Below are 9,541 nucleotides of genomic sequence, written 5' to 3'. Positions count from 1 at the left end.
ACTGTAATTCCAACCCTGTTATTCCTTACTAACAGCTGTTTTAACAGAACCCTGGGACAGAGGGTGAGCCCTAGTCACTAAGCCTTTATTCTTCTTTATGTTTCCATGAGCTACCGAGGGCCTGAGTGCAAAGGCTCCTTGTGTGGAACCTGGTTGCACAAGTGTGAGCCTTATGGAGGGACACACAAAGGAGGAGCTGGGCAGCCATGTGACATCCATGCCTGTTCTGTGCCGTCCTGGCACAATATGCCAAGTTTCTAATACCAAAATGCTTGTGATTTAAAAAATACCACTTAAAGCAGGGCAGTGGTGGCGCACACCTTTAGTCCCAGCACTCAGGAGGCAGAAGCAGGCGGATCTCTGTGAGTTCAAGGCCAGCCTGCTCTACATAATGAGTTCCAGGATGGCCAGAGCTACAGAGAGAAACCCTGTCTCAACACCCTCCAAAATATCCCCACAGAAACAAAAAACCAACAAAACTAACCAAAATAACAAAAGCAACGCAAAAAAAAACCCCTCAAAATGACCTACTTAGAAATAAGCCCAAAACATGACAACAATGAAGTTGAACTTCATTATTCTAAAGAATGCCAAAAGATTCCAGTTTAAGACAGCTGTATTTTCCTTGAACAAAGTTAAGGGGGAGGAGGGAACACCTTTTTCTTTTTCAAAAGCAAAGCCCTCAAAATTATTTTCATTTTGTCACATGGATGCTAATCCAAAATGGAGTAGGCTAGACCATGATGAAGTGACTTTTATGTTCGATTTCTAGGCGCCAGGAAAAGCCTGCATTTCAAACCCCGTTCAAAGGCAAGGCAGAACTCACTGTCCTGGTGAGACCTAGGGGAGACTTTGATGCTCTGAGCCTACCTTGAGCTTTGACAGCACTGACAAACCACCCAGGGCTGTAACAATGAAGCTCACAGTAGAACATCCTCACAGTCTAGCTTTCTTTTTAAATTCTGCTTTTGAAAAAAAAAATCCTGTTTCTCAAGATAATGAATCAGAAGACCATACAAAGCTCTCAGGAAGGGCATCTAACCTCTCCTCTATTCAAGACAATCACATGTATTATTCAGCTACAAAGACTTCAGTAAGGCTTCAGAATACATAAACACCATCTGAAACCTGTCCTACTGTGTGAAACATCATCCATTCTTTCCATGTTCTACACTGAAACATGACCTAGCTTCTACTTACATGCACCCCAAACACGGTTCAAAACACAGCTAACCTTTCCCAAAGTGGCTTTCTATGCCTTCTAGTTACTAGTGCACTAAACCTGAGGATAAGGCAAGAGTGGTGTGAATATAAAGGACAGAGAGAACAGCAAGGTACAGTTGTTTGTAATGCCCAGGCCAGGCTGGCTCTGCACAAAGCAGGGCTGAGCACAAGGCACTAGAAAAAGAACATTCTGGAGAGGGAGAGCTAGGGCCCTTTAGAGAGTACAGCTATCTCTAAAAGAGAGGGAAAAACATTCACCCTCCCAGACATACACTGACAATATACTCTATAAAAATGTAAAACACTAAGCGACAGTTGATAGCAATCTATATGCTGATGACACAGAACCAGTATTCTATATTCCCTAAGTGACCTCCGCGATGTCAGGCAGGAAGACTACACTGGAGAATGTGTAGGGGATCCTGTTAGGATTGCAGAATTGGGGCCATGAGCCGTAAACAAGGCCATCTACAAAGCATTCAGTGAGAGACAGGAAGCAGGTGTGGTGTGGGGGGCAGGTAGGCAATCTGTCATTCCTTAGGTGATGTTGGGAACACACACTAGAGGTGCTGGCAATGGAGAGGGTGGGCACTTCACAAACAAGGCAGAACATGGCAAATGCACGGTGGAAAGTACGGGGTAGTAGGTGGAGAGAACCAAATGCAATTCCTGTCTCTAGTCAGAATCATCTCCAAATCAGAGCTGGAAGCGATTCCCTAAAACAAAGAACAAAATAAGAAACACAAAGGAAATAGTAACATTTCAAACCAGGAAATATAGGCTTTCTCCATCTTTAAAACCTATTTGAGGTACACTCCCTAAGTCTATTATAAGTACTAAAATGCTTATAGGGCCTTTTCCAAAAGAAACAATTAAGTATTGTATTATATAGGACTCAGGACAACTAAATTCAGCTTCCCAAGGAGCAAAATAGAAGAATGCATGCTTACAGAAGGTTTCTTAAAAGATTCTAGGGCCTTTTTCTCCCCCTTTCTTTCTCATTTTTTATGGTTGTCTAAAACTTTATCATTTACTGCTAGCGAAAGCTTCTGGACAGAAAGGAGATGCTAAGGACACAGGGTTAGCTGGAGCAGACTACGCTGGTGAATCACCATCACTGAACAAGCCCTTGATCCTATCAGTCACCTTAGTCTTTACAATTCAATTATTCCTGTCATCTACAAAAAGTAACACTTCACGAGATCAGGGATCTCTCTCATACACTCACAAGTACCAAAGCAGGCCCAGCAGCTGCAGAGATTACATCCTAACTCGGCTGGGCCTGGATTACCATCCAACACTGGCAGCATTCAAGGTTAGAAAATGAAATGGCAGCACAATTGGTCAGCAGCATCTCTTCTTCTGGAAGTTTTCCAGGTTCTCAAAACAGACAGACAGACAAACAAGTGAACAAACATAAAGCTGCAATCACTCTTGCATTGATTTCTGAACAGTAAACTAGGTGGTTTCCTTGGTGAAGCAGAGCGCATCCAGAAGCCAGCAGCTGGAAGGCCCGCAGCCAGCCATTAACTGCTCTGCAAGGCTGGCTTAGGGGACTCGTCAGCCATCATGTTTCGATGACCAGCTCACGGCATCCCCGGCGAACCTCAGGCTGTGTTCAGCTCTGAGGTGTTCTGGCTGGATGACAGGTGGGTGTGCAGGTTGTCCTTGTACCTCTCCAGGTCTTGGAAGTATGGGTGACTCAGGGCGCCATAGGCAGATATTCTTTTAGCTGGATTAAATGTCAAGCATTTCTGCAATAAAGAAAACATCTCATCGGAAACATATCAAAGTAAATAACATGCTTGTGCATTGGACCTTGGGGGAAGTCCTAGAAAAGGTGGCCTCTAAATGTTCTGTTCTGCTTTAGGAATAAAGTCACCAGCATGACAATGAACTAAAACACCATGAACAATAAATACTGCTTCTGTTAAGAAGATTTAATTTGATTGCCAAACAATTGGCTTAAAAATTACCTTGTAAGCCGAGTGGTGGTGGCGCATGCCTTTAGTCCCCGCACTTGGGAGGCAGAGGCAGGCAGATGTCTGTGAGTTCGAGACCAGCCTGGTCTACAAGAGCTAGTTCCAGGACAGGCTCCAAAGCCACAAAAACCATAATAATAATAATAATAATAATGATAATGATAATAATAATAATAATAATAATAATAATAAATTATCTTGTAGAATCACAACCTTTTCAAGGGTTGAATACTTTGGTGGACTGGGAGGAACATCTTTATAATTATTCAAGTTGCCCTTGACCTAGGCCTTCAGGGATATCAGCGTTTCTTCTGCTTCCATGAGAAAAACATGGCAGGACCCGGTTGCCTCTCTGGCCTGGGTGGCAGAATGAGAAAGATACATGGGGGAGGCATTGATCCACAGTCGGAATCAGGTAATAGGGGCTCTTAATTCAGGAAGGTAAGAACAGACTTCTTACTCACAGAGCTCTGATAACAAAAAGAAGGGCCTTCTGTGTCCCCAAGGGCAGGACAGTATACACAACATCAATAATTAGGAGTTTGAGAGTATGAAAGTACTTAATCTTATTTTTTTAAAAAGTTCATTTTAAGTATGTGTATATTTGTGTCTATGTGTGGGAATGTGTACTGGAGTACAGGGTCTGTGGAGGTCAAAAGAGAGCTTCACTGGAGTTGGAGTTACAAGCTGTTGTAAGCTGTCTGATGTGGGAGCTGGGAACTGAATCCAGGTCCTCTGCAAAAGCTGTGCATAGTCTTAAGAACTGAAACATCTCTCCAGCACCAGTGGGCTATTTTATATGTGCATGCTACACTAAATGCTTACTAAATGAATCAATAGCTAGGAGTATTGTTGCACGGTTGCTTTGGGAAAACATTTTCACAGATGTGATGATCAAGTTGCTTCAGGGACCATGGGACTTTAAGCAGGGGCACATATTTGCTTGTCAAGAAGCGTATGCCCAAGGAATCCAGAGTCTTATAATGCTGCACCCAAATACACACTCAAAACATGGTGTTAAGAGATGGAATAGAGAAGACATCCCAGAATGAAAAAAACCCCAGCTGGGAATACAATCCACTGTTTGTCATACAGTTTCAATGGGCACAGGCCAACTGTATCCCGGGAACTTACCAGAAGTAGATCTTTGCCAAGTTCATCAATATCTGTCACGAATTTCTCGATGGGTTGGGCAGATTTGGAATGGAAAGCCTGCCTGGGAAGGGCAACATCCCTGGGCCAGTCTTCTTCCCCCGGAAGTCCAATCACACTACAGAAGAATCAGATGTGAATGAGAACACTCCAGCCATTGGTAAGGCGTCTCACCAAATCCCAAAGCAGCCAAACCCCACGAAGCAGGCACAGTGGACAGAAGGCTCCACAAGACCTCACCCCGTAACGGAAAGCATTTCTCATTTATACTACTGCCAATCTCAGACGTCACTACAAAGTTCACTGCCAGGAAGCATGCAATGTCCCTGGCATCATGTGGATGAGACTTGTGAAGCCAGGCATAAGTCCTGGTGTGGTGACGAGGCAGGGCCTGCTGTTCTGGGACAGCCACCTAGATCTCCAGTATCCTCTTCCACGCCTGATGAGTCTTTGGGTTTGGATGGAACAACTCTGTGAAGGCATGTTTGCACAGTGCCCACCCAGCATGCTTATTACCACATTACTTTGGCCAAGTTTATAAATTAAGGAGTAGTTTTCTAAATGATTACATAAATTAGACTAAAAGAAAAAATAAGGTTTAAAAAGTATGTTGGTCCTATCTTATGCAAGCACCATTCAGTGGTATTCCCAAGTGAGACAGAGTCAATGAAAAGGCTATCATTTGGGTTTCCGTTGACAACTGTTCTGGGATCAGAAATTCAGAGGGAATAGCAAGCCATAAGAAAAGCACAGGCAGATGTGGCTTCAAATCCAGGACCTGCTCTTAACTGACATGTAAGGACAAATTAGGTGACAACCACGAGCTTTGGTGTTTGTATGTATGTGACAGTGGCAATTTATGGTTACACGAGGGTTGGCAGTAATTTATTGAAGCTGCATACTACTGTGCTTGGGACACAGTATATGCAGCCAATGTCCATTTGTTACTCATTATTGGTAGGCTGGTGGCCCCATATAATTTATCCACATGTAGTATTATTTCTAGTTTATACACATGTGGTTAAGTGTATTTGGACAATATACAGACTCTGAGTAACTCTGAACTAAAAAACAAAAACATAATTTAGTGGACAGGGTACATAGTTGATACTGACCCAGACTATTTTAACTTTAGTTAGAAATGGCGCTGGCTTGTAATGAAGTCCCAGTCTTACTCTCTGCAGCATAGGACCACTATGCTGCAGATGATGTGGCCACAACATCTTTCAGGAAGACAAGTGGTACCTATAGACAGGACCTATAGACTTTGTCACTGTTCCCTTTCCAGGTCACAGACCTCCCTGAGAAGGGCAGATTCCCTACCATCAGTGTACAAGTCACCAGGCAGGAAGAAAAGACACTAACCCTGTCCCCCCAGGCACTGGCAGAGAGCCACATAAAGGCAGACTCATGGACACACTGGAATCGATGTTGCTCAGGACTTGAGCAACATACAAGTGTGTTCAATGGCAGGGGCTACAGTGTGAGTAACAAAGGGGTAAGAGCATCACTGTACCTGTGAAAGGACACATAGGGATGTGTGAGCAGAATGAGCTATGGCAGCAGAGGAAAGGAATACTCATTATATGCAGTTTGAGACGTCTACCCATTCCCAGCCCTTTCACACCAGGGCTTTTGTACATCATCGGCAGTTACCTAGAGATGGGTTATAGAGATGCTTAGATTTAAATTATTTTATTGGCAGCATTTTTTTAAAGATAGTGTTTCACTGTGTAGCCTAGGCTGGCCTCAAACTCACAACCCTCTTGTCTCAGCTTCCTGAGTATTATTAGCAGCTTTGAACATAACTATAGATTTGAAATCTTATGATGTATATGCATACATAATACATACACAAGAATGCCTGCCGAGGTCACTCAGGCCTCCTTACTTCATATCCAGTATTTTATTTCTATTTAGCTAGGCTACCACTCTTAGGATGCTCTAAATGTGTGACCTAACACCACTGTCTTACTTCTGAAGCACTCAATGTTCTCTGAAAATAGACATCTGTCTACAGCTTACCTTATTAAGAGTGTGAGAATACAACTGTCCTTAAAACAGATGAACTTTGTGTCCAGTAAGAACTGTCATGGCCCATAATGGGCATCATGAAATTGTGACAAGTTCACTGGAAAAGGCTTGTGTCGTATTTCACTGTTTGGACAGCTGAGTAGAAGCTGCAAAGGCTGACATTTACACTGGAAAGACTGACGGGGCACAGAACCTATCAACGGTTGTGGTGCATAGGGTAGAAATATTTTCTCAAGTGGTTCAGCAGTGACACTAGGGTGCAGCATTGTCCCTTTTCTGTTGGAAGGACCATTCAGAATAATGAAGCAAAGCCACAAACCAAGAAGTAAAATCTAAAGGCACAAAACATACAAGGTTTCGTGGCTGCTTCTCTCCTGGCCACGTGGGAGTGCCAGGCCTTGGCCAAAAGTCGACTAGGCTTTCCCACAGGACAAGCCAAACGTCCCTTTTGGCCTAGTGCATTGGCTCTGTGGTCTAAGAGTATACGCAGTGCTACAGGTCTGTATGTAGGCTGCCCTGGGAGTGGCCAGGAATCCCAGGAGGAGTAAGAAAGGGAGGGCAGGTGATGACCTCCAGGGCCCAGCAGGCAGATTCAATCAAGACTACCTTTCCTTTCAAAGGAGAATACTAGAATGTTTACTTTCCTGGGTCCCCCTCGAAGATCCCATGCACACAAAACACATTCCACAGTCCCAGGGGAAAGACATGAGTCCAGAAATGAAGGAGGGGAGCTTGCCATGCAAAGGCAGGGCAACAAAAGGACTTGGAGGAGAATGCGTCCATTTTGCAGGATTGTCAGCAGATGCTGTACTGGAGGCTGCCCAGGCCCCGGGAAGTCCCCAGACAAGATCAGACCAGACCAAAACAACAATAACAAAGTAAACTACCCAACACAAATCAAAGGCAGCAAGTGTTCTTTCAGCTTCAAAGCAGGAAGGGCTTCCAGTTCCCCAAAGAATCGAGTCATTAGCTTTGAGGTAAATTCCATGTTTGAAGCAATCACACTTAAATAGACAATTCTATAGGGACATTTTGTTTGTTTGTTTGTTTGTTTTTTTGTATGGGAGGGTCTTATAGATTTGAAATTCCAGAAAAGTCACTTGAGATTGAGATCCACAAAAAAACGTTACCAACCAATGATGGTGGTGATTTTTAACCAGGGTCCCTACATGATTGCCATCCGACCTCACTTGGTGTGGGGCTCGGCAAAAGCACACTTCCAAAAAGGATGCCACCCAGCATGCCTCGTGGGAAGAAAGGCTCCAGTTACATTCTAGCGACATGAGAGCATGCACAGCCTCACACGCACAAACATGTAGGCACGAATGGAGTTTGCAAATCGTCCCAGAGCGATGGAGCAAATGAACAGGAAGCAAGGAGCGAGCTGGAGAACCTGAAAGCCGGTTCCATTTCTCAGGTGAAAAAAGGGAAAAGGGCTAAATCAGCAACCAGGAGCTGGGCGTGGTGCAGTAAACCCACCGTAGAGTGCTTCATGCAACTTCTCACTTACACAATTATGCAGCCCCGGACTAAGATGAGAACCTAGGACTCTCATTCCCTATTTTGGTGTCGTGAGGGAAAATGCCACCGAGTAGCATTTTTGTCCCTGACTTGGGAATGCAAGGCAAAATCAACTCTCATTGAGAAACTCTCAATGGGAACAGGGTGCCTAGTTGGAGAGGCTGGGATCCTAAGCCACCAAGTGTCCCGTCTCTTATGAGAGGTAAATTTGATGTGACTATGGAGCTGGCACTCAGAGCTCAGCCAAGCGTGGAGAAGCAGCAAAGACCCACCCAGACAACACAGGAGAAGCAGAGCCCAGCAGGCTCCGCGCCACGCCCGGCCCTGTGTGAGGCAGTCCCTCCACTCTGTCCCCACTCACCACACCAACTAGTAAGACTACAGCAGCAGCTTGAGGCAAGAAAGATAAGAGAGAGACAAGAACATCAGAGGAAGTCACTGCGAATGCTTCGTGTGACGTAAGACTATCATTATTACTTACTCTAAGATTTTTCCTAGTTGGTCCACATCCGAACTTCCACGAAAAAGAGGCCTAGAAGGATAAAAGACACATCTTAAAAGCAGGTACGTCCTGAAGTCACACTGCAATCATTGTCATTGTCACTGTTCAGAGGAAAGCCAACCATTCTTTACTGATGGGAAACTGACCGTCCCACTCCGGCCAAGGAAGGCTTTCCATGCATTCCTCTTACGACAGGGACACTCCTGGTGGCTGTTGACTTTCATAACCATGTACTGTGCTTGCTGCCATCGCAACCGCAAAGCTACCACGACCTACAAGCCCAGGTTTTAAAGCTCAGTTTAACTGGCCAGAGGGTGGAGCCCATCTTGGTTGGAGCCTTCCACTACAGGCCTTGGGGGCCCCCGAGGCTGTCCTCAGAGTGCCTTTCACACCACACCACTGGGCACTTCTTTCTGTGTGTGCCTCTCTCCTGTTTGTCCTGGATCCTGAAGTGCACCTCTGCTGGGTCTCTTTTCTTAATTATGCCCCTTCCCTTTCTCGTACTTTTATAGCGGCTAACCATCACATGTTCAAAAATCTTAGCTCTGGGCTTGAGAGGCAGCCGTGTCCCCTTCTGAACTCAAAGCCTTCCTTATCTACAGCAACCATTTCACTGGCAGTGAAATAAGCTCCCTTTGTGACCTTTCTGGTGTTTTCCCAAGTAGACCAAATAGTCCTTTGAGGGTGGGGACGTCTCTAGGTTTCCCCATAAGTCTTGTCCTAATACTTTCCCCTAATTGACACACACACACACACACTCTTTAATAGCTTTTGTTGTTGTTTATACCCACAGAACACATTAAATCTTTCTCAACTCCTTGTTCAGTGAATGTCATAAGCAGCTACTTTTTTCCCTTTTGTTTTTTTGTTTATTTTTGAGTCAGCCTTATTCCAAACCCCACTCTGGCCTAGAATTCATTATGTGGACTCAAGGTAGCAGCAAACTCATCATCCTGCTGCCTCAGCTTCTCTAGTGTCAAATCACTACAACTGGCTCTATTAATATCAACCTACTTAAAATATTTATGGGTTATTATCAAGAACTGCATTCCTCATTATATTAGATAACAAATTATAGTGTGTGTGTGTGTGTGTGTGTGTGTGTGTGTGTGTGTGTGTGTGTTTG

General features: G+C 44.5%; 1 protein-coding gene across 1 annotated transcript in view; it reads right to left on the bottom strand.

The window, feature by feature from the left end:
• Positions 1-2,631: 2,631 nt before the first annotated feature.
• Cdk6 (cyclin dependent kinase 6) overlaps positions 2,632-9,541 on the bottom strand; it is a 183,047-nt gene continuing 176,137 nt past the window's right edge. Inside the window, exons 6-8 of the mRNA XM_051177186.1 lie at positions 8,395-8,445; positions 4,341-4,476; positions 2,632-2,978 (exon numbers count right to left, since the gene is read on the bottom strand). Of these exons, the coding sequence (XP_051033143.1) occupies positions 2,832-2,978; positions 4,341-4,476; positions 8,395-8,445 (334 nt within the window). The 3' untranslated portion in view covers positions 2,632-2,831. The remainder of the gene's footprint in view (positions 2,979-4,340; positions 4,477-8,394; positions 8,446-9,541) is intronic.

The sequence above is a fragment of the Phodopus roborovskii genome, unplaced genomic scaffold (genome assembly GCF_943737965.1).
Source record: "Phodopus roborovskii unplaced genomic scaffold, PHOROB, whole genome shotgun sequence".
In the NCBI taxonomy this organism is placed as follows: domain Eukaryota; kingdom Metazoa; phylum Chordata; class Mammalia; order Rodentia; family Cricetidae; genus Phodopus; species Phodopus roborovskii.
The sequence above is the reverse complement of the archived record's forward strand: the minus strand, read 5'-3'. Positions and strand labels throughout refer to the sequence as shown.